Source organism: Festucalex cinctus, chromosome 16 (genome assembly GCF_051991245.1).
Source record: "Festucalex cinctus isolate MCC-2025b chromosome 16, RoL_Fcin_1.0, whole genome shotgun sequence".
Lineage (NCBI taxonomy): Eukaryota > Metazoa > Chordata > Actinopteri > Syngnathiformes > Syngnathidae > Festucalex > Festucalex cinctus.
Window position 1 is genome coordinate 23,183,263 of NC_135426.1, and position 25,736 is coordinate 23,208,998.

General features: G+C 45.7%; 1 protein-coding gene across 21 annotated transcripts in view; it reads right to left on the minus strand.

Annotated features, from left to right (window-relative positions):
* Window positions 1-18,921: 18,921 nt before the first annotated feature.
* The window catches only part of ptprda (protein tyrosine phosphatase receptor type Da), a 298,862-nt gene continuing 292,047 nt past the window's right edge, over window positions 18,922-25,736 (minus strand). For all 21 annotated transcript variants that reach the window (XM_077500599.1, XM_077500600.1, XM_077500603.1 and 18 more), the window contains 7 exons: window positions 24,976-25,261; window positions 24,479-24,657; window positions 24,282-24,408; window positions 24,081-24,206; window positions 23,593-23,747; window positions 23,343-23,478; window positions 18,922-22,058 (listed from right to left, as the gene is read on the minus strand). In XM_077500599.1, coding sequence (XP_077356725.1) covers window positions 21,990-22,058; window positions 23,343-23,478; window positions 23,593-23,747; window positions 24,081-24,206; window positions 24,282-24,408; window positions 24,479-24,657; window positions 24,976-25,261 — 1,078 coding nt within the window. In that variant the 3' untranslated portion in view covers window positions 18,922-21,989. The remainder of the gene's footprint in view (window positions 22,059-23,342; window positions 23,479-23,592; window positions 23,748-24,080; window positions 24,207-24,281; window positions 24,409-24,478; window positions 24,658-24,975; window positions 25,262-25,736) is intronic.

Sequence of the window (25,736 nt, forward strand, 5' to 3'; positions counted from 1 at the left end):
CAGTCAGAAGAACCTGAAACCGACCAACCAACCAACCTACTTATCATTAGTTAGCCATTCGTTAGCATTACTTAGTGCATTTGCCCTCTTTTTAAACCTTTTTTTTGACAGTGCGAAAGGCTCGTGCGCGCTTTGTCGACTGTCGTACGCAAGAGCTGAAGGTTTAAACAGGGGTCTGAAAACAAGACGGACAGCATAAAAGCGCTGTTGTGCTGAACGCTTGCCTAAAAGCGCTCTTGCTGCGCGTCCCTGAAATGACACACATGCGCTGACAGTTAAATGACTAGCAGCTGGAGTGCTGTTGGGGGGGGGTGTACAATTAATTTCAGGACATTTCAATACATCTGACATTCCTTCATTGCTGCCTTTAAAATGATGTGACGTTGCATTAAGGCTTTCACTGTTGAATCTTTTTGCCATCGAATGGAGTCAAATCAACACATCGCCACGGCAACCCGGTTGAAAAATCACTGCTGCAGAAAACGGCAGAATCCGATCGAGGTTTGGCTGGAACCGTTCAAACGGCGCCAAGAGCACCGATGCGTCCCGTTTACCTTGTCCTAATGGATTTGTTTGTGGCCTTTTTTTTTTTTTTTTTTTTGACAATATTGGACGGTTTAGTGCCTTTCACTTTCTGCTGCCCAGGCCATTTATTTTGATTAGGGTATGGAGTCCAGCAAAGAGCCATAGCCCGTAATAATTGACACCGTGTCCTTTGAGGTCAACAAATATACTGTACTTATCCCCCTGGTGAGATGGCAGTATATGAAAAGACTGCAGCTTCATGTTATGGTGTATTATTGCTTCAGTTTGCAGAAAAAAAAAAAAAAAAAAATCCTGTCGGGGAGGTCATAAATTATATTTCCTCTAGCGTGCGCACACAACAAACCGTTTTGACAGGATAATTGATGTGCAATTGCCTTCTTCAAGTAGCCTACTGTATATATTGGATATTTTTTCTTGGGTCTTAAGGTCACCAGGGGTTCACTTGCCTGTCAAAGTGGTAAATAAAAAAAAAAGTTTTATTGAGAGAGCGCAAATCCATTGCTTTGTTTCAAACAAGTCACTTCTCTGTTATGCTCTACTTGCTCATAAAGGCAGTTGAACAATAATTAATTGGGAAATTTCATTTGAGTGTTACCGTACTTGTGCGCAATATTGAAAAAAAATGTCATGGTAAAATTAGCAAACTTTCCTACCTAATGTTGCATTTGGGCTGAGTTAAATGGAAAAAAGCAGGCAAGCCGAGCCATTGGAGACAAAAGTCTAGCATCAAAACTTGGTTGCCTTGGAGTGACGTCATCTGAAGGTGCTTTTCTATTGGCTGCTGCTAGATGATGTCACTTCTGTGTTGATTTGACTACATTCAATGGCAAAAAGATTCAACAGTGAAAGCCTTAATGCAACGTCACATCATTTAAAGGCCTCGGCTAAGCAATGAAGGAATGTCAGATGTATTGAAATGTGACAATCAAAATAAATCTAATCCCCAATGGCTCATGGATTAAATTAATAAATTAATTACCAAAGACTAAAACGAAGGACATTTTCGCAACAATTATAGTTAGTTTTAGTTTTGTAAATATAAAGTATAGTTTCAGTTAGTTTCCTTTTTATTTATTTATTTATTTTTTTTAAAAAGCATTTTTGTTTTTTAATTTTTATTAACAAAGTTGTGTTTTGAATTTTAGTTCTAGTTAACTAAAATAACATTGTTAACCATACTATATACCTTGGTAGCTAGCAAACTAGCCTTGCTGTCTTTATGGAAGCCCATTCCGGTCAGTAAAAAGAGAAAAACAAAAAAAAACAAAAAAGGCATTTTTTTTTTTAAAGAAAAGTGGGGGGCGGGGGGGGGGAATTTTTATTTATTCATTTTTTTTTTTTAAAGAAAAATGGGGGGAGTGTTTTTTTTTTTTTTTAACATTGTAACAAAAAAATAAATAAATAAATAAAATACCACTGCCGGAAATGGGCCTCTGACAGTGACCAAAATAAATAACTAAATAAAGGTATAAATTTTTTTTTTTTTTTTTTTTACTGGCGGAAATGGGCTTCCATAGTCTTATCATACAACTAACAAGCAGCTTGCCTGACTGGCAACTGACCTCCATTCGTACCAGTTTACACTGACCGTATTGCCGCAGCAATAAACAACAAAGCAAGGTTGTCTTTTCCGCTTTCCCATTGAGAAACTCTCTGTGATATTCCACAGACAGGACTAATTCTAACTTTCTCAGCACTTCTGCAGAAGTGTGGCGACCTTTCCCACTCCTGCAACCTTTGTCTTTCCAAGTAAATTGATCTACAAGCAAATTCGACGGTGGTGTCTGCTCACATCTGCCTTCGTCAGTCTCGCTCCATTGAGGATCCCCGTCCGGATCATCACCATCACCCTCATCATCACTTGGCCGCGGGGGGCGCGCCGCCCCGTCTCTCCGCGCCGCAGCTGCCTTCGCCGACGCGACGGCACGAGGCCCTCGGGCGGCGCTGCTCGCGCAGCCGTGGCCGTCCATTTCAGACGCTCCACTTGTTCGCCGCGTCGCCTCCAGCTCAAGCCCCAGCCCGGAAGAGTTGGCAACGGGCGGGATGTCTGTTTGCTCAGCTGCTTCGCTGCTCAACTTTAAGATTCGTCTTGCTCGCTGTGACAGCCAATGGGTAAAAAAAAAAAATAAAAATAAAAATAAAAATGGTGCGAGGGTCGGCAATCACAACATTGCAGTCTTCCGTGTCGACTCATTCCAGTCCGAACCTGGCAGGGTCATTGAAAGAACTGAGGGAGAAATGAGGTCAACATGAAGGAATGAGCAGTTGGGCTGGAAAATGACAAGCGTGTAATGTTTGGACTGGCGGGCGTCATTGGAAAAACAACACTAGAATATTGGAGTGTCTTCATTAGAACTCGGTGCAATGGGAAAAAAAAAAAGCTTGCTGCGTTTTGGTCATTCCAGATTGTGCTAACAAATTTTGCTGGATTGCTGCAAAACTTTAAGCCATTGGTGTCCAAACTACGGCCCGGGGGGCCATTTGCGGCCCGCCGTCCATTTTTTTTAGTGGCCCGTGTAGCGATAATTGGGTCGTCTTTTGGACGAATTAATAATCTGGACGTTACAGAGGTAAATTGTATTTACCTCAATAACCTCTGGGGCACCACGTTTGTTTTGCTTCGTATTAACAGGAGCAAACAACGACCAAAATCCTTCTTTTATCAGTCATTGATAATCTAAAGTCGCCACACTCGATATTCAGTGGTTCGTTGTACTAACAAAAGAATAATAATCCACTCGGAAACACAGATGACTTAGGCGGAATAAAGTTTATAAAACATGCATTTATTCACGATTGCTACACTACAGAATCAAAATACTGCCTATCTAACTATTCTACCGTCAGAAGAAAAGAAATAAAATAAAGCGAATGAAAATAAGGAAGGAATGCGAATGAATAAAGAAACAGGGAAAAGAGAAAATTTGACCTGCCAGATTTGTGATGTTTCAAACGTAAGTGGCACACAGTGGATACGCCGAGGTAGAAATCAAGCGCACTTACGAGCCCTGGAGTTGCGTAGCAACGAACAGAAGTGGCGGCCTTTTTGACAAGGGGAAAAAAATAGTCAATGTTCGTTGAAAAAGGCAAGAAAAAAAATAAAAAGAAAAATTATTCCACAGGTGAGCACGGGGAAGCCGCAAAGGGGCCTGGCGTCGTTGCGCGGCTCGTGCCTTGATTGGTCGGCGATCCGGCGAGGTTGATCCTCGCCGAGGTTGGTTCTGCTGGGCAGCTGTCCGAGCTCAGGTGTTGCAGCTCGGTCAGTACGCGCCTGCGTACGGGGAAGGCCAGCCGTTGGAGGTGAGCTAGCACCGCGGCGGGGCACCACCGACTAGCAGTTGAGGTGCTGAGCGGCTGAGGTGCGCAACCTTGAGTCCGGGGTACGTTGCAAGTGTGCCCCGGGGCCGCGAAGGTCGGGCGGGTAAGCACCGATAGTGGAACAAAAAAAAATAAACAAAAAAACAAAAGAGTCTTTAGTCAGCGTTGCAGTTTGCACTTGCTTTGGCGTGGCGTGGCGCGAGGATCCGATCTCGTTAACGGATCCTGCCAGGAAAGAAAAAGCCACGTGGTTTGCAAGTTTCTTAGACAAAAGAGTTCGAGCAGCCTGGCTGGCCCACTTGCAAGTCGGGCCAGAGTTTTTGGAAGAGGCTTGTGAGAGCAGGAACAGGCAAGAGAGCAGGAGGGCAAAAAAAAGAAGAGAGCGGGCAGTGGTCTGCTCGTGTTTTTATAGTCTCTGGGTGGGGCGAGCAGGTGAAGGCACACCCTTCTGTTCGCTCGCGCAGACTCTCAGAGGAAAATTATTAAAAAGATTAATAATTTGGCATTAAATTTGGTCAGTCTGGCAAATCAGTTTTCCCACACAACCCGTTTAACACACATTGTAATTAATGCATCATAAACTAACTTGTGAGGTAACTTCTACTTGTCTAATCTGACTGAACTGAGAGACATTGATTATCTTTCATTCTTTATGGAGTACACATGAAATAGGATGTTCATACACACAAAGATATAACATGAATCATTCGTAGTTCAGTTGTCTGTCAAGAATTATCATGATATAAATGTGTAAAATGCGGTTACTTATGTGAATTGTCACTAAGGATAGTTCCAAGTTTCGCCACTTGGAGGTGTTGTTGCTCCATCTAGACGTTCCGGGAAGGGCGAGGCGCCAGAGTATCCTTTTGTGATTGATAAGAAGTCATGAACATTCCTTTGATCGGTCATTTGTGTATTCCAAACCATTGGAGCCATTTGTTCGGGCTCCGAGCAGACTGCTTGAAATACACTCCTTCGGCAGACGCATGAATTCCTTTGTCACCTGGTCAGCGGCTTCAAAAGAGTTTTGTTGGTGGCAAGGACCACCTGTAGAGCTGACCAGGCTGGATCCTGTCTGGGCATTGGCATATTCATGCACTGCAGAGAATTTGCTTCAGGAGAAGCAAACTTAAAAAAAAAAATTAGAGGGTGAAATGGACCTAGGCAATAGTTGTTACAGACCCCCCTTCGTCAAGCGGGATGAATCTTCAGGATGTCCAGGTTGGCGGGTCCAGATGATGCGTGGCCAGGGTCCAGGCCACGGTCAGCCGGCCGGAGTCCCACTCACGCTCTGCTGCAACACTGAAGACATACCACTGGTGCCACTTTTCCCTAACCTCTGCCTGGTTATGTGTGTGCAGGGTACGTCTGTGTGTTTTCAATGTGTCTCTATGTGTATTCAGTTAACAGTGTGTCTAACTTGGTACTGTGTCAGCTAACTGAGGGACTCGGGTCCCAAAACAGGCGCGGGCCTGGGAAAGACGCAAGACGCGAAATTCCAAACAAAAGAAAAGGAAGAAAACTTTTCCTAAGGCTATAAGGCTAGTATCATATTATGAGTAACTAGGGGAAACGAACAGCAAATTAAAGAAAAGAGAGAGAGAACGAGAAAAGAGGCTGTCGCCTTCTAAAACTCAAAAACCCGGGACTATACTCAGGCCATAACTCTCTTATAAAGACGGGGAGGTTGTCTCAGGCACCTGCGTGTCGGTGCAAATCTCCACCCCTGGGGGTGTTCGTCAAAAAAAAAAAAAAGTCTTAGGTCGGTTAGCGCGACACTATCGTTGCTAGGTACTTAGCTATCGCGTCTTCCTATGGTGTAATTAAACACCCCAAAAGTCGTGCGTTATCCAAGAATAACTGAAGGGAAAAGGGAAAGAAAGGGAGGAGGGGAGAAAAGGGAGCAAAAGGAAGGAAAAAAAAAAAATCAGAGTATCCTTGGCAGTCGCGCTAGACTAAGGGAAGGAAGGCAAAGGGGCTTAGTTAGATTAGCTAGACTCACTAACGCTTTAAAAAGAGTACTCTGACCTGCTTTTGAAGGCCTTAAGTACGGGGGAGCTTTTTATGGCTAGCAAAAACTGATTTCACGCAGCATACCATTCATAAGTATCATAACACCTTGAGTGTACATAATCTTTTGAATTTGAGTTGCAAATCATTTTGTAGTTGTCTAGTCTAGTTCTGCATAATGCTATCGGTGTTACAGCTAGGACCGTATCCTTAAGTGTTGCACCAAGCGTCTGCAAATAAGTAGCAAAACACAGTATGCTAACCTCTCGCAATCAACAAAGAAAAGGGGATTAGCGTCGCTCGGTATGGTATCACTGAGGGGTTCGGTAGGTGCAGCGGGGTGTTGACCCCCCTTTTGCACGTGTGATACTTTCAAACATCGTAGTCAGCGAGGTCGGTCGGCGGAATTTGGCGCGTCTGTCGAGGGTGGCGGTTGGGTCGCTGACTCGGAGTCGGCTGGTGACCCCCCTTTGTCAGTTCCGCACGTATGCTGGTCCTGAGATTCGCTCGATCGCGTTCTCAGACGTTCAAACCCGCAGTGACTTTTGATCTGGTTTCGGTGGACCCATCTCAGTTGGTCCCCCTGACGTCCTTTATTCATCCTAATTTGATAGGCGACGGGTGACAGTTTGTCGACGATTTCATGTGGTCCTGACCACCGGGGAAGAAATTTTCGGGCGATGCCCCTCTGGGCACGCGGAGTATTAGCATTTGGTTGCGCGAACAAGTAATACCATACTCGATCACCTATTTCAAACTCGGTTTGTGAGGCTTTCCTATCGTAGTAGGTTTTCTGACCTTCTGCACTTTGCTTAAGCCGTTGTTGGGCAAATGCAAACGTGGCTCGGAGGTGGGCTTGCAAGTCCTCCACGTACTGGGAGGCCGTGTATGCCGTGGCTAGGTTTGTTTCGCCTGGCTGGTACATCAGGTGCAGGGGGAGCGTCATTCGCCGTCCGGTCATCATTTCAAAAGGGGCCACCCCTGTGGATTCGTGAGGGGTGGCTCGAATTGCCATGAGGATCAGTGGGAGTCGGGTGTCCCAGTCCCGATGGTTGGAAACAACAAACTTTTTCAGCAAATTTACCACGGTGCGATTAGTCCGCTCCACCTGTCCTGATGACTGCGGGTGATGGCTAATATGCAACTGGGCCTTGATTCCGAGCATTTGCCAAAGTTGTTGCATTACCTCGGCTGTGAAGTGGGTTCCCCTGTCTGAGTTAACCCGTGAGGGCAACCCGAAACGGGAGAACACGTGGTTCATCAGCAGGCATGCAGTGGTGTGTGCGGTGTCGTTTGGAGCAGGCAGGCATTCTACCCACTTGGTGAACGCGCAAACTACTGTAAGAAAGTATTTGTTCCCTCTCAGAGATCTGACCAGTGGTCCCACCCAATCAATTTGGAGATCAGACCATGGGAAGTTGACTCCTTTCTGTTGGAGTGGTGCTCGGTGACTCGGGTTTGCTGGCTGAAACTGGCAGCAAACCAGGCATCCTTTGATGTAGGTTGCTACATCATTATGCATGCGCGGCCAGTATGCCACCTGTTGTAGTGCGGTGACAGTGGCCTTGAATCCGCGGTGGCCTGCATAAGGCGCGTCGTGGGCGTATGTTAGCAAGACCCCCCTTTGGCTCCGTGGAACCACCAACCGCAGGGCAGGCGGAGACGCGGAGTCATAAACCAGAAGGCCTTTAACGAGACGCAGCCTTTGCAGCACGGAGAGCAAGTCTTTGAGGTCGCTGTCGTCACTCAACGCGTCAGGCGACACGGGGTTGGCGACAGGATCAGAAAGGTGCTGAATTATTTTGAAAAGCGCGGGGTCGCCGGCCTGTTGGGCGACCAAGTCGGAGGTTCGGACGGGCGGTACGCACGCCACGGGCCCCGTAGGGGTCCGTGTGGGGGCGTCGCGAGACTCAGCGGCGGCCGCAGCGCGGCGGCGCGTGAGAACGTGGACCTCCAGGGTGGGCTGGGTGGGCAGCCAAGCTGTATCAAATGTCCAAGGAGTCCCGTTGAGGGCCCCTTGTTTGGCTAACGTGTCCGTTAGGTCGTTAAAATGTTTGTCAGGTCCTGGGACTTTTGAGTGTCCCCGGACCTTTTTCCAATAGACATGCATATCATTGGAGGAAACCAAATGGTCGCATGTCAAAATGAGGTCGCGGTGTTTAACGGGTTTCTTCGCTGACGTAAGGAAACCATTTCGACGCCACACCGGTAGATGACAGGTGAAGGCGAGGCGGGCATAGTTTGAGTCAGTGCAGATAACCAGCACCGTGACACCGTGTTCAACTGCTAATTTGAGTGTAATCAGGATGCCAGCGATTTCCGCATATTGAGAAGAGTGGGGGCCCAATTGGAATAGCAGTGGTTTGCACGGTGTGTCGTCGACCCAAGCGATGCCCACCCCAGCCTGCAGCTGGGTTTGGTGGTGGTAAGAGCAGCCATCCACGTAAGCTGTAGGCATGTCTTTGCAGACATGTTCCTCAAAATAGCGGTGACGCGTGAATTCCGGCATCGGTGCCACGGCGACGTCTGTCGGCGGGGTCGGGGAAGTTGACACACAGTTCTGGCAAATCGCTAGATCGGTACCCAGCGGTAACTTTGCGTTTTTCGCGTACCGGACTCGAACATCGTAACTTTGTAACGCCATAAGCCAGCCGGCAATGCGCGCGTTCGTTACGACACCGTCTCGAATGCGTTGGTTGTTAAGAAAAGTAACCGGATGATGGTTAGTATCAATCGTTACTTTTTGACATCCAATGTAGTTTGAGAAATGTTTGATTGCCCATACTGTGGAAAGCAGGGCTTTTTCGCAGTCGGAGTATTTCAACTCAGGGCCGTTCAACGTTTTACTGGCGTACGCCACGACGCGTTTATCCTGGTCGTACATTTGGTATAGACCCGCACTCAAACAATGGTCGGAGAATCCTGCTTCCAAGAAAAATTCCTTGTTGCTATCGGGGTACGCGAGACAGGGAGCGGAGCCCAGCTTTTGTTTTAGCATATTCATCGCGTTGTTTTGTTCGTCACCCCAATCGAAGGGCGTGTCTTTCTTCAGCAGGTTAGTAAGAGGGCGTGCTATGTCAGCAAAGTGTTCAATGAACTGGCGCGAATAGTTGCACACGCCAAGGAAGCTGCGCAATTTTGACACATCGGTGGGGGTTTTGATGTCAAGAAGGCCTTGAATACGGCTGGATTGTGGTTCAATCCCGTTCGGCCCAACCAAGATCCCCACGTAGTTGACCTTCGTGCGACACCACTGACCTTTCAGGAGGGACAGTTTGGCACCTGCAGAAGACAGCCGTCCAAGAACGTGGTCGATTTCCATCAAATGGTCATCCAAAGAGGAGCTCCTCATCATAATGTCATCGACATAAATGAGGTTGCCCCTGGCGGCGGCGTCAGGGCACGCCTTGTTGAGGAAGATGTTGAATTCGGCTGGCGAGTTGGCGTAGCCGAAAGGACACCGGTTGAAAGTGTACTGTTTGTTGCCAAAGGTGAATGCCAACTTGTATTGATCCCTGGGATCTACTGGGATCGTCCAGAACCCCGAAGCCACATCGATGGTGGTGAAGAATTTGGCATCTCGAACCTTGGGAAGTTCCTGTTCAAGTTGTGTCATGGGCCATCGCGAAAGAGGAACCTGTTGGTTCAGTTTGCGATAGTCAATGGTTGGTCTCCATGTACCGTTTGGCTTCAAGACTGGCCACAATGGAGCCGAATAGGTGCTGTTACAGGGGCGAATGATGCCCTTTTCCAGCATGGCGTCGATAGTCTTCTGTACTGGTTCGTAAGAAGCTATTGGAATCTTGTACTGGCGCACGAAAGTTGGAGGAGCGCCGGGCTGAGTCGGGATGCGGACTACATGTAGTGCCGTCAACCCGCAATCCAAGGAGTCCTTGGCAAAAGACGGTGTGTATTTCATTAACACGGTGCGCAAACGTTCGCGGTCCTGTTCGGACCGGAGCGCGTCGGCGCGGTGCAGAACTTCTTGGAGGTGCTCCTCGAACTCTGGGTACGGTTGAAGGTCCCCATTTGGAGTCGTGGTTGGTTGAGGTTTCTCTGGGTTTCCAGAGGGAATGCTCGAGGGCGTTGGAGGCAACGCGCTCAAGGCATAAATCACCAGTTGTTGGTCTGTCCCCAGGTCCACCCGGACGATGTCTTCATCGTTGGTGGGACCGGCAGGGTTGACCGTAACAAGCTGAGATGGCCTGGTGAGTCTTCGGCCACCGGTGTCTTCAGTCAAGAACAAGTCCGATGGGATGTGTCCAACCACAGGTACCGTTAGAGTGAAGTCGTGGAAGTCGGAACGGATGAGCAGGCCCAGACGGGTCGCTTTTGGTATGCGAACGTCGTACGAAAGGGGGTTGTGAACCAAGATCAGAGTGGTGAGGGAGGCGTCCACGATGGGCGTGGCCTCCAAGAGTAACGACAGGTTCATGAATTCCGATGAAGGTTGAAAGAAAGCGGGGTTAGCATTCAAGACCTGGTTAGCTCGCGCCACCAAGCGAACCGGAATGTTGATCGTGGTCGCCGGAGCGATCACTTCATCCTCGTTTAAGACTTCGCAAGCATCTGGGATGGTCTGTCCGGACTTCATGTTTGGAAGACTGGGAACACAAGCTAGAGGTTCCGAGTTGGTGAGGGACCAAAGCACGTTGTTGATGGTGTCCACATGGACGGCAAGACGAACAAGCAAATCTGCACCCACAAAAAGGGTGTGAGGCGCGTCCGGGACAACCAAGAAGTAGTGGGTCAGTGAGTGCTGCTTCCACTGAAGGTTTAAGGCGCACACGCCCACTGCAGTTATTGTAAGAGGAGGTTCCGTGTTCAACGGAAACCGGCAAGACTTGGAGACGAAAAGAATGTTCGGGTCGAGATCTCGCAAGTTGTCAGCGAATGCTGCAGAAATGGCTGACTTGTCAGCCCACAAGGCGAGGACAGCGTCAAGAACAGGTGCACCTTGCACGTGGACACCTCCGATGATGCGTGGGGCGTACCCTGCATCAGGTGGGGGTGGGTCAAGGTCACAAAGAAAGGTGTCGTGGCTTCTCAGCCGGTCCTTTGTCGGGGACGCGAGGGGTCCTGCCTTGGACTGTGTCGTGTCCCAGCTCCCTGTGGGGGCATCTGCTTCCCCGTGGGGTGGCTGCGCCCGAGTCACAGTGCAGAGCTGAGCCTGGTCAGGGCCCGAAGGAAATGTCGGCAGGGCCTGCCGCACCTGGGCCCAAATCTGGAGTCTCTGGTAGTCTATGATGGGTTGGAAGCGGAACAACAGGTCTTGGCCAATAAGAAGGGGGACTGACTCAATGGGTCCCACATAGACTGGATGGATGAATTCCATGGGGCCAATGGACCAGTGTACCATCGCGACAGGTTCCAGCTTTGTGTTAGTAGGTGAGAAAGCGCTAACGGTGAGTGGGCACCGCCGTAGGCGGAGCGGTCGACTGTTAGCTTGTGACGCGGCGCGGAGTTGTTCGAACACCGTGTTGGACATCACCGTGATGTCCGCGGCGGGATCTACAAGGGCTTCGTAGGTTAGAGCTCGCTCCAGGGTGACGCTCAGATAGAATTTACGAGCCATCCCCCTGGTGGTGAGGTCACCTAAAAGCTGTTGGAACGGTCTCACGTCATCGGTTGATCGCGATACATGCGGGTCTGCTGTATTTGGATCAGCCTGCAGTACCAATATTGTTGAGTCAGAAGGCAGTTTAGTAGGTGTCTGAGTGTCGGCTACTGGAGGCCCCTCTGGTGACCTCTGCTGGTGGGTCACTTCAGTGGGCATCCGGCCGTCGGTTAGTCATAAAGGCGGGTCTTTTGACGAGTCTTTTGACAATTTCAGGAGTGCCTTCAATATGCCGCTGGCAACTGCGTGGTGGTCAGTCTCGGAGTCGGCTTGGCGGTTCCGGGACTCGCGGCAGGAATCGGTTGCTGGTACGCGTTCGACTTTATCACGTTTTGGGTGATAGCGCGAATCGGGCTTTCCTTTAGCAACTTTGGAGCGCCGGCGGTCGTCAGCTTGCTTTTCTCCGTCCGCTTTCTCGTCACGCGAGTAGTCGGTTTTGGAGCGCGGTTTCCGGTTTCGCGGGGCGCGGGACTGTTTTGACTTTTTTGATTTAGTCTGGTCTTCCCTCGGAGCAAAGGAGCAAGCTCCCTCCAGCTCTGAAGGAGGACCCACGTCCACTTTATAAATTCCTGCGTCGCCTACCTTGGGGGCGGATAATTTTAGCTTTGCATAGCCCCTAGCTGCTAAGTCACGTAGCTGCGAGCTATTCAGTGTCTCAGGACACAAAGCCAATCCCAAGTAGTGGTTAAGGTTTTGTTGGAGGTTTCGGACAAATAACGTTTTAAAACCAGGATCTTCCTCCATGTTGGGCACGTTACGAGTCCCAAAATAGGCATCGCGAAGACGACTATAGAAGGCCTGAGGAGCCTCCTGCTTTCCCTGTTTGACGAACATGGCGACTTCCATGCCCGACAACCCAGGAGAACCGTCAAACTCGCGTGAGATGGCTTGGTGCAGTGCCAAGGGGTCAGACAACACATCAGCGGGCTGCCGTTCCAGCAGTCTGTTGACTGCTCGGCTGGACGTCATTTTGATCAAGTACAACTTATCTTCCACGGTTGCCATTGGGAACCGCTGGAGATGATAGTTGATGTCTTTCAAGTACTCTGTTGTGTTGTGGGACCCCCCTGGTTTCGGTTCGAATTTGGTTATATTTCGAGCCAGCTTGTCCAAATCTTTCCAGGCCACGCCCATTTGTCCCTCCAACGGGGGAGTCGACATGGGTCCACGTTGGAAACTGTCATCACCTGATGGCCCGAAAGCGTGTGGGGAGGCGGCCATTGGAGGTGCCAGGCCTAAAGCGGCGGTGGTCACTGGCGGCGTCCTCCAGGCGGTTCCGGACTCAGGTGGCAGTTTGAGCTGTGGTGCTGTGGCTCTGGGATCAGGAGGTCTGTGTGGGGGTGGAGCTCCCGGCCGGGAGGCTCCTCGGGAGACCTCATGCAACTGCTGCGCGCGTTGTAACTCATGTTTAATATGAGCTAACTCTGTCTCATATTCCTGCTGGCATTGTCGGAGGCGGGTAACCTCGGCTTCAGTCAATGCTAATTTAGTTCGCAGGTCATATGAGCGGTCCACTTCGGCATTACGTTCCTCCCTAAAGGTCTGTACCTGAACTTGGAGGCGCTTCACTTCATCGGTTGACTGAGCTAGCGACGAACTAACCCGAAAGTAATTAGCTTCTGCTAGCCGAAGTTGGTCTTTTGACGGTCGTTCAGTCAAGTCAGTCACCTCTGCTTTTAGTTTGTGAATTTCATTTGCCGCGGATCTCAGCAGTTTTTCTTGCTCTCGATTTGTCTCTTCGACGGTCGCGAGAGCTTGGGTTAACTCACCAATCTTTTGATGGGAGTCGGGAGTGAAAGCAGACTCATCTGCATCACTGCCCAGATTTTCGGCTAGCGCCGCATCTGCGCGGGCTTCTGCCTCATCCAGCTGCGCTTTAACGTCATCCAGCTGGGTCTCCACGACCTTCACTCGGTCGTGGGCGGCTTCAAGCTGTGCCGTGGCATCACGGCTCTGCTGTTGTGCCATGTCAAGTTGGTGTTTCACTTGACAGTCCTCGGCATCGCTCAGCTTCAAGTGTGCGGCAAGGTTCAAAGTCAGACATCCGAGCATTCGAATGAGTGACTTGTCCTTTGGGGCTTTGGTCTCAGCGTCACTCATGAGCTGCGCGAGGTTATCATTTAGCGTATTGACATCCGCATCCCTAATAGACTCAGCGTATCCAGGTAAGAAGTCCTTGGTCAGCTTCTGCACCAGTTGAGCCAAGGTATCTAGGTTCTCACAGGGGCTGGGAGTCTCTCGGAGTGATGCCATATTGTCAATAGCTTTTTAAACGATCACACTTGTACTAGCGTTTAATAGTTAGTTAATCAGCGTACGCAGTTAGCTAACTACCGCTATCAAGTATTATCGTCAACAATACACACTGGGTTCAAATTATCAAAAGGGGAATTGCCACAAAAGCAAAAGATTTGTAGTGGGCTATGCAACCCACAGCTTACACTATAGTTGGGAGAAATCAATTCCAGTTATTAAAACAAACAAAAACAAACGGCAATAAAAAATAGAATAATAAATAAAGCAAAATAAAATAAAATAAAATAAAATAATAATAATACTAACTTCAACTTGACTCACTCAGCAAAGAATAGCTTAAACGAGGGACAGGGTAACTCTAAAATGTTACAGCGGTCAATCCCAAAAGCTAAATCAAAAAAAAAATTCAAACAAAAAAATTTTTTTTTTTGGAAGTCGAGTTAAAAGTTGAAATTAAAATTAAATTAAATAAACAATAAAACAGAAAAAGGGGGAAATAAACTTAAAAGGGGTTAATAGTCTTAGTCAAATGACTGGTTACAGTGTCAGTACAGTTTCATGCAAATGTCCTGTGGACGGGGTTTTTGGGACACAAAACTGCAGAACTATACAGAAATATTAGAGCTGCCTCTCTAATAATAGCTCATTCGAACTCACACCTTCTTATTAACTAGACACAACCGAAAAACAAAAACAAAAGAACAAACAAAAACAACAAAGTTAAAAATAATTGATAAAAATGAGAAGAAAACAAATAAAAGGGAAGAAAATAATAATAATAGTACTAGGTCTACCAAACCAACTAAACAAACACAAAACCTGAAATTAAGTGGAATGTTAAGTCAAGAATATAGCTAGTTAGCCTAGTATGAAACTGGATAAAAGGGAATACGAAAAAAAAAAGAGGAAAAAAAAGAAAAACACAATAGTGTAAATAGTTCCTTTGTATTAATTTGACCCAGCAGTATGTTTTGTTGATGCACCCGTAATTACTCTCACGCTAGGCAGCGTAAAAGGCTAGAATGCGGTCAGCTATTACTATAATCCTTAAACGCAAACAGTCAATTAAACCTACAACTGCGTTTAATCGGACGTGGATAAATTTTTTATTATCCTTGTGTACTAACGGTGACGACACTCACTAAGTACAACGCTCGACACGGAAAACAATTCAAAAAGCAATGTGAAGTGACATTGAATCAGAATTATCGCGGAGCAAGGACCACCGGCGTTAAAGCAGCAGTGGGGGGGGGTCAGTTGTCTATTGACAGCTCAAACGCTGTCTGACAGCTGACAACCTGCGAGACCCGCTCCCTTTCGGGGCGTCTACAGGCGTGGCTCAAACTCGCCAATGAGAAGGGAGGGGGAGGTACTCAACCACGCCTCCACGAGCCACACAGCTCTTCACAAGGACTATGGCGCCACCTTGTGGAAATGCGTACACGGTACAGGTAAGCAGCTAACGTCTTAGCGCTCTGTTAATCCGCTCGCCACGAGCTGAAACTTTGAGTCGGCGGCTACAAAAGCTCAGTCACGACTCAAACTTCTCCCACAAGCTAGGTGTAGGAGGAACACGGGGAAAGTGACTCGGACGTCGTTTACGTTGCTCGCGGTTAGCTACTCCGAAGCACGTAACTCGAGTCGGATCAACGCGACGCACGTAGGCTGTCACGTGACTTCCCACAATTTCCGGAAACACAACAATACAAAGACAAACAACTTCAAATTCAGCCAGCTGAAATTTAAAAGTTGCACAACTCGAGCTCTATCACGTACGTTTTCAAATACAAGCCACTATTTTTTTCAAACGGTGACCGGCTCTTACTTTTATTCCAACAATCAATCCCGTTACTCTCGTTTACTTATAGCACGTCACTCCGTGGTAACACACGCAAGATGGCGGCTAACCAGACGCTCGATTCAAAGCTGAAGGGGAAAGTCCAGTGCAGTTCTATGTAAGAAGCAATGTTTACCTTCTTACACAGAGACAAATGATTAGGTACCCTACGTGAAATGTGTTTTACTTTTCACGTCCAAAGTCTTGTATTTTCGAGTGGATCTTCTTATGTTTTGTAGCCTCACACGGCCGGCACCATTATGTAGCGATAATTGGGTCGTCTTTTGGACGAATTAATAATCTGGACGTTACAGAGGTAAATTGTATTTACCTCAATAACCTCTGGGGCACCACGTTTGTTTTGCTTCGTATTAACAGGAGCAAACAACGACCAAAATCCTTCTTTTATCAGTCATTGATAATCTAAAGTCGCCACACTCGATATTCAGTGGTTCGTTGTACTAACAAAAGAATAATAATCCACTCGGAAACACAGATGACTTAGGCGGAATAAAGTTTATAAAACATGCATTTATTCACGATTGCTACACTACAGAATCAAAATACTGCCTATCTAACTATTCTACCGTCAGAAGAAAAGAAATAAAATAAAGCGAATGAAAATAAGGAAGGAATGCGAATGAATAAAGAAACAGGGAAAAGAGAAAATTTGACCTGCCAGATTTGTGATGTTTCAAACGTAAGTGGCACACAGTGGATACGCCGAGGTAGAAATCAAGCGCACTTACGAGCCCTGGAGTTGCGTAGCAACGAACAGAAGTGGCGGCCTTTTTGACAAGGGGAAAAAAATAGTCAATGTTCGTTGAAAAAGGCAAGAAAAAAAATAAAAAGAAAAATTATTCCACAGGTGAGCACGGGGAAGCCGCAAAGGGGCCTGGCGTCGTTGCGCGGCTCGTGCCTTGATTGGTCGGCGATCCGGCGAGGTTGATCCTCGCCGAGGTTGGTTCTGCTGGGCAGCTGTCCGAGCTCAGGTGTTGCAGCTCGGTCAGTACGCGCCTGCGTACGGGGAAGGCCAGCCGTTGGAGGTGAGCTAGCACCGCGGCGGGGCACCACCGACTAGCAGTTGAGGTGCTGAGCGGCTGAGGTGCGCAACCTTGAGTCCGGGGTACGTTGCAAGTGTGCCCCGGGGCCGCGAAGGTCGGGCGGGTAAGCACCGATAGTGGAACAAAAAAAAATAAACAAAAAAACAAAAGAGTCTTTAGTCAGCGTTGCAGTTTGCACTTGCTTTGGCGTGGCGTGGCGCGAGGATCCGATCTCGTTAACGGATCCTGCCAGGAAAGAAAAAGCCACGTGGTTTGCAAGTTTCTTAGACAAAAGAGTTCGAGCAGCCTGGCTGGCCCACTTGCAAGTCGGGCCAGAGTTTTTGGAAGAGGCTTGTGAGAGCAGGAACAGGCAAGAGAGCAGGAGGGCAAAAAAAAGAAGAGAGCGGGCAGTGGTCTGCTCGTGTTTTTATAGTCTCTGGGTGGGGCGAGCAGGTGAAGGCACACCCTTCTGTTCGCTCGCGCAGACTCTCAGAGGAAAATTATTAAAAAGATTAATAATTTGGCATTAAATTTGGTCAGTCTGGCAAATCAGTTTTCCCACACAACCCGTTTAACACACATTGTAATTAATGCATCATAAACTAACTTGTGAGGTAACTTCTACTTGTCTAATCTGACTGAACTGAGAGACATTGATTATCTTTCATTCTTTATGGAGTACACATGAAATAGGATGTTCATACACACAAAGATATAACATGAATCATTCGTAGTTCAGTTGTCTGTCAAGAATTATCATGATATAAATGTGTAAAATGCGGTTACTTATGTGAATTGTCACTAAGGATAGTTCCAAGTTTCGCCACTTGGAGGTGTTGTTGCTCCATCTAGACGTTCCGGGAAGGGCGAGGCGCCAGAGTATCCTTTTGTGATTGATAAGAAGTCATGAACATTCCTTTGATCGGTCATTTGTGTATTCCAAACCATTGGAGCCATTTGTTCGGGCTCCGAGCAGACTGCTTGAAATACACTCCTTCGGCAGACGCATGAATTCCTTTGTCACCTGGTCAGCGGCTTCAAAAGAGTTTTGTTGGTGGCAAGGACCACCTGTAGAGCTGACCAGGCTGGATCCTGTCTGGGCATTGGCATATTCATGCACTGCAGAGAATTTGCTTCAGGAGAAGCAAACTTAAAAAAAAAAATTAGAGGGTGAAATGGACCTAGGCAATAGTTGTTACACCCGCGACATTTGCTAAAAATTGGCATTTGACTCAGTTAAAATAAAATAAACAAAACAAAAATGTTTGGAGATGGTCAAAGTAAGAAGGGAGGGTGACGAAAAACACAGGTGCCATTCAAATTTATTTTAGTTAACTAAAATTAACAAAAAAACTAAAATTCAAAAAACAATTTCGTTAACGAAATAAAATAAAAACGAAGATGCTTTTTAAAAAAGAAAACGAACTGAAACTACATTTTATATTTACAAAACTAACGACAATAAAACTAATTATAATTATAGCAAAAATGTCCTTCTTTGGTAATAATTATAATAATGCATGAGGAATGATTTTAAATGTGATTTTTAGTAGATTTATTTTGATATAAACTGGATAATGACGTCGCGCCCATGGTGTTTTTTTTTGTTTTTTTTTAAATATTGCGCACAATACTACTACACATAAAAAAACTAAAACTAATACTGAAACTAACTAAACTAAAGCTAAACATTTATTAAATAACTAAAACTAATTTAAAAAAAACTAACAGAACCACCCTGAAAACCAATTAAAACTAACTAAATTTAAAAAAACAAAACTCAAAACAAAATAAAAACTAAAATGAAAAATTCCAAAACTATAATAACCCTACTGCCATATTACAAATAAATTGGTTTATATCCTGTAGCATTTTTCTAAATATGCAAAAGCACAAATAAATTATTTGTACAATTTTTAAGACTAAACACAATTTCTCTTCCTAACATTATGTGGCCCTTGCGTCCTTCTGATTTTCTGTATGTGGCCCTCAAATGAAAAAGTTTGGACACCCCTGCTTTAAGCTAATATGCTAGCGCAGTGATTCCCAGCCACTGTCGCCGTGAGATTTCTAATTCTGCAGTACTTTTTTACTTTTCACTTTACCTGGTCTGAAAATTCATTCCCAATAAAATACTTTTTTTTTTTATATATATTTTTCTGAAGTAAAACATTTTGGCTCAATTAAGATTGGGAAATCTTGCTGGACATTACGGCGACGTTAAATTGCAAAACGTGTGAGCAAGGCGCTCAAGTTTTGATGCCTGATGAAGAGAAAATCAAGTGAAAGGCCAGTGCATAACACAGACATTTTTTAATAGAATTCATTTATAACAAATGTGACTTTTTGATTTCTCATACAGACTTCTTTCCCCACCGATGTGACCTAAGTAAGAAAATAAAAAGCACTCCTTTCATTCAGAAAAAAAGAAACAATTTACACTTACAACTAATCAGAGGTAATTGTATGAACTTTTTAACAAGCTGTTTTTTTCTTTCTTTATTCTTTTTTTTTTCCTACAATTTCATGACTTCATTTTCAGCCTATGCATCCAGACGAGAGATAGATAAGAGAGAGCAGAGGAACACAACGTTTATTTCTGTTAATGACACTCCAAGCTGAACATGTGACCTTCTGGGGGCGGGGCAGCAGAATTTTCCGGAGTCATTGCTGGAGTGACCGCAACAACAGAATGGATGCTCTTTTTTTTTTTTTTTTTTTTTTCAATTTGTTTTCCACAACTTTTTTTTGGTCTTTTTTTTTTTTTTTTTTTTAAATAGTTGATACCTTTTTGTGTTATTTACATACACACAAAGTGAACGTTGAAAGAGACTTTTTTTTTTTTTTTTCTTTTTATAATGGGTTCAAGTAATATATTATTGGGTTTAGAATCAATAGGGCAGTGCATAGTACAAAGATAGAGAAAGTGCAAATCATCCTTACCGGGCCGACTCGGGCCATCCTGCAACGTTTTACCATGCATCTTACATAAAAAACAAAAAAACAAAAAAACAAAAACTAGATAATAACAGTACTATTATGTTTGGAAATGAACAAAAAAAGACAACATACCATAATTGCTTGTGTTTTGAAGGGGAAGAAGACCTGGAATGCACATCCATGAAGCCATCACAAAAAGCGAATGTAGATGAAATTTTGTATGAAAAAAAAAAAAAAAGGGTTATTACGCATTATTGATTTTTTTTGTTTTTTTTCCTTAGGTAAGATTGTCCAACCATTTTGCTCTACAAAAAAAAAGTGGTTGGAAAATTCAGAAATTTGAGCAAGCTGCATTTTTTTTTTTTTTACATAAAAAAAATAAAAAATAAAAAAAATAAAAAATACATTAAAAATGTATGTAGCACCATTAACGACATGGAAATAATTTGACCAGCTTGGATAGCTATCATGTTTGTGTTGGGTGTGTACGAAATTTTAATATTGCACTCATAAGAGGTTAATTATTACTATTTTTTTTAATAACTATTTTTGGTCAAGATCAGGCCAGTTTTGGTAGCCATTTTTCCACTCTCATTTATATCACATACATTGTTAAAATATGTATGGAATTGCAAGATCGGACTTGAGTGTCATCTGTCTTCCTGCAGTTTATGATTTATTTTATTTTATTATTTTTTTTGACCACTTTTGCTAGCTTGCGAACTAAAACCAAATGTGTGCGGACGTGTGGAATTTCCAGATGTTTTTTTGTGTGGAATTTCCAGATTATTTGAATGAAATGACAGCATCAACTCTGTCCTTATCCTGCCTACCTTGAACATTTGAAATCTTGAAAAACTTAATTTTCCTACTTTCCCTCCAGGTCCGTGAACTAGTCGCACCCACCCAGCCACGGTAAGGCCACTGAAAATGACAAAAAAAAAAAAAAGAGCTTAAAAATGTTGTTTGCATATATAATCTCATGTGACATAGTGAATACTACTGTAAATAAACACACATATATATATATATTTATATATTGACATATATGCTGAATAATCAAACGATACACTGAAATGGTATAAAAACAGGCATAAATATAAGGCACTCTAAATGCAAAATGGGAAAAGGAACACTGGAAAAAAAAAAGGGTTTAAATAACATCCGAGACGTTTTTGTACTTTTGCCCAATTGCACGGAGGAGCGGCGAGTGACGAGGGAGCCGATGAACGTTTCCACGCGACGCCTTCGAGGGGCGGTGTGTCGCGACTTAATAACATCATTTTATTGCACGAGAAAACGATGCACTGAATCAGAATCGTGTCCTACTGATGTGCATTCCAGTGAAACGTCACTTTTCCCCCGACATTTTCCAACCGCAACATTTTCTTTGAAACTCGGTTTAGAATATTATTTTGTTATATCTGTAGTATATGTATATGCAGATATATATATATATATATATATATATATATATATATATATATATATATCTGTGATCCAATTCATCCCTCTCATCATCCTGACATGGAAGAACGAAGATAATTGATAGCAGCAACTTCATACTTTGCTCATCCCTGTTGATTCCACAAAGCCCCAGTTTATCGGATGGGAGGTGTCGGCGACAAAAACAATTGGGAAACAATCAAGGCCAATGGGTAAGACTGGCTCTCAGCCTTTTTTTTTTTTTTTTTTTTTTTTTTTTTTTTAAGTCAATTCATGTGCTACAAACCAAAAAATGTAAATCCTGCACAAACAGCTTGAAGAGGGAAAACGTATGTCTTTCAGAGTGTAAAAAAAAAAAGAAATTTACACATTTTCAAAAGAAATCACATCAGCTGTATAATAAAGTACTAAAAAACTAAATTAATCATTTGATTTATTCCATAGATTTTTTTTTTGTACAACCCCTCGCAAACTTTCGATGATGAAGATTGAGACAGGAGGACGGGGTCAGGGGTCGTGGGGGGGGTTACGTCAACGAACAGTGCCCGTTGGAGCATTGTCTGGGATTTCCCGATGGGTGTGATTCTGATTGAATTTTCTTTACAATGTGCGTCAAGTTCCCCACGCTCCTCTCAAGCCTCTCGTGACGACGCGTTCGTCCCGGATCCGGTCCCGTTCTGTGCCGGGTTCGTTCGCTCCCAAATAAATCCTTGAAGCCCAGAAAATCCACCGAGGTGCTTCAATGGTCCGTTTAAACCGGGATTGGGAAAATACTTGGTCCTCCAGGGAATCTGTTTTTTTTCTTCTTTTTTTTCTTTTTTTTTTTTTTTTTGCGACAGGTTCATGTCGCACATCCAACACTTAATGAGTTGTTTGCAAGGAGTTTGTACGTTCTCAAGCAGTAATTTATGGCTCAGAAGAGAGGCGCAACTGGGTTTTTCTTTCCTTTCCGCGTTTCCCTCCGATGCTGAGTCCTTTACGTTGCATAGTGATCAAAGCTTCCCAGATACTCTAATCCAGCCCTGTAGCAGAACTGGTATTGATCCTGGAAAAAAACACACAAAAGAAACAGTTTTCGCAACTGGAGGTGAAATTGCAGACGGTCACGTTCGGTGTTGATGGGCATGCTTGGGAAGACTAAAATGAAGGCATTTCAGTTCCGTCAATAATTGTCATCGGATCTTAAGCTTTACTTGTTGGTTTTCGTGATGGGATGGTTTGAAGGCATGTGAGGGGTTCGTTGGCATCACAGTCATGCTTTACTTTCGGCCAGTGGTTCTTAACCTGGGTTCGATCGAACCCCAGGGGTTTGGTGAGTCAGTTTCTGGGACTCACACCTGACTCAAACGATCAGGCAAATGATCATTGGCTGCTGGTGATCACGCTACATTGCTTGGCCTATCTATGCTAGCAGGGAATTTGGTGTTCTCAGTTGTTGACTTTGTTATGGTAGTCCCTTCATACTAACTATGTTGAGCAAACAAGAAAGACGTTAGACAAATATATACCGTATTTTCCGCACTATAAGGCGCACCTAAAAGCCTTCAATTTTTTCAAAAGCTGACCATGCGCCTTATTATAATCCAGTGCGCCTTATATATAGATCAATATTGAGCCGCAACAGGTCTCGCTGTCGAGACGCTATCGTTGACCCTGCACGATCGGTGACGCGCATGCGCAGAAGATCCCGCCATCTTGGATCGCTAGCTAATACTAATACTTTAGCTCAGAGAAAATAATAAAACAGCTGTTTATTCATTTTGGGAGTGAATGGAGTTGTCAGAAAGCTGGTTTGTAATCTACTAATAAAGTTTGACTGACCTTTCTGACTGTTTTGTTGACATTCCCTTTAGCGCAGCACCATCTAATGGATGCATAACGTAACCCCAGCCTCTACTGTAGCGCCTTATATATGGAAAAAGTTTGAAAATATTTCATTCATTGAAGGTGCGCCTTATAATGAGGTGCGCCTTATAGTGCGGAAAATACGGTATGTATAACTGAACCACAGAACCACTGCTTAAAGGACATTGGGGATCTGGGAAGGTACATTTCATTCCCATACTTCATGATCAAATGATGTGATCTTCCTATGCTATCTTTATATTTAGGTATTGACTGCAACGTACCAAAAGACTGCGGAAAGTACAAAGGCATCAGGATACGTTGCTGAATGTCCTCCATGATCTACTTCTTACTTCTTTACATGGTTGACAATTCCACCTACAAAACTTACCGTGCTCAATGGTTTTAGCGTTTGAATGCATGCGGGGGTCCGAGTTCTTACGGCAAAGTGAGCGAAGGGCTCACTCGTCACGTGCACAAGTACCTCTGTCTGCACCATGGCTGGTCTCTGCGTCCGCAACATCTTCACGGTCTGAAAGATGTCCACGACGCCCTCGTATCTCATTCGCTCCAAGGCAATGCTGAGGGTGATGAAGACGCCGGTCCGACCGACGCCAGCGCTGCGCACGGCGACAGAGACGGAGAGAACCGTTATAGCTGGTGACGCATCTTAAACCGGCCGAATTAGTCCGTCTTTACAAATGAGGTCGACCTGGCGTGCGACTTCCACTTACCTACAGTGGACTGAGATGGGCCCGTCTTGGCCGAACTGCTCTTTCGTTTTATGTACTTGGCCGATGAAATCGATGAAGCCCTCGCCGGATTTTGGCACTCCTTGCTCGGGCCAGTCCGTGAACTGGAACTGTCGCACCGTTCGCGACTGGCCGTCCTGCCGAGGAGAAAACGCGGGAGAGCAGATGTCTCATTAACGGTGCCTGTCATCGCATGCGTCAAACGCAAAAAGATGGTAATTCGTTTGATGCTAAGCTGACTTTGCCAGTGTATGACTTAGTGATATTGTATCCCTTTGATAAGGATTGCAATCCCATTGAGGAGCCGGTATAACACGCAGCACAAAGAAGGGAGCCTGCGCCATTTATCTGTGTAAGCCTTTGATGGAATTAGAAAGTCTGGCTGCAATGAGCTGCTCCCCATATTTATGCTTAAAAGACTCTTAGTTTGGGATAAACACACGCTCGACGCTACGACAACGTCTGCTTACCCTGGCGTCTGTCACTTTGAACTCCCGAAGGATGTACTGCGGCATGTTGTACTCGGCCATGGGGTCCACCACAAAGTACTGGTATCTGGCTGACCTCTCCGCGGGCCAGTACTGGTGGCATTTTTCCTAGGAGGGACAAGCACAGTGATCCAAAACTGGCCTGCAGGTTCCACTCGCGGGTCATTTTTCCTGTCAGCATACCCTGCCCATTTCTCTGAGCTTGGTCAGCATAACGACAATCGTGGAGTTGTGCTCCCAGAGCATCCTCCAGAAGTCCTCTGTGGTTTCCGCCAGTGGTCCCTGTGTGGCAATGTAGGCCTTCTGTTGCCTGGGAGGGAAACGGCGGATTAGCGTCCCTGCTGTTAGCTCGCAGGCAAACGCGACGGCGGCGCGTTCACCTGTAGCCGTCAATGAAGCTCGCATTGATGTAGTCGGATCCCTCCACGCCTCGAATGGGCTGGAGGCAGACGCGCGTGGACTCGTACGGCATGATGTTTACAAGGCGGTTCTTGAACTTGTTGCAGGGGAGGTTGGCACTGATGAATCGCGACGTGTGGGCTTTCGTGTTGGCGAGACGCTGCATTCGAGCAGAGAGGGGCGAAAAGAGATGATCAAATGATGTGACCCAACAGAAAATATTACTCAAGCCCTTTGGTTTGGCAGATATGCGGTGGGAAAACCCGTCATTTGCACCAACGTGGGGAATCTAAAGGGAAACCACAGCCGGGCAAAATTCCTCAGCTGTGTTATATAAACAAGACTAAAAAAAGACGGAACAGTCTGCAAAAATGTACCGCAAAGAACTCGAACCCTTTGTAGATTTTCCAGTGCTAAAAAGGTACAAAGGCTCCAAAAGAAGTCAAGAAGTCTTGGCCCCTTCACCAGAACAACCAACCTTGAACTCAAGTTCCATGCCGGTGACATTCTCTCCGGCCTCTATCTGCGTCAGTTTCTGGATGTAAGCGTAGAGGTTCCGGGCGGGCACTTCGGTGGTGCCGCAGTTGACGGCCTCCTGCAGCGCGTCGTGGATGAAGACGTACTGGTCTTCGGTCTGCACCATGTAGTTGCGCTGGGCACGCATCAAGGTCACGTGCCCGTAGATGTCCACCGTCTTCTCGTGCTTGATTCGCTCCAGCATGGCATCGATCACGATGAAGCAACCCGTGCGACCCACGCCAGCGCTGCCGAGGGGGGCAAGAAGAGAAGGTTAGCTTCAAGTTGTCTTTCCTCGCCACTGGACTGACCTTGTTGGAGCTGACTCCCATGTACACTATTTTTATAAAACACTTTTAAACAACCGCCACTGTTTTCTTAACTCATTCACTGCCATTGACGGAACAAGACGTCAATGGCAATTTTTTTTTGCTGGACTGGCAGTGAATGTGTTAAGATGGAACGCAGGGACAGCAATTCTCTGAAAACAGCAGAGGCCCCAGAATTGAAGCCTGTGGAACACCACATGCAAATTCACATTGAACATACTCGTCCCTTCGATCGAACCCAGGTTATGAACCACTGGACCAATTGGATCCGAGTGTAATTAAACTTGAAGTGGCACAGAGTTGGCAGCAACCCTGCACCTGCGGGACTGTTTCTGGCTCTGCTGCGGTTCTGTTTACGCCACCTGTGCTTTCCGACCTGTCAGTCCCGCTGCAG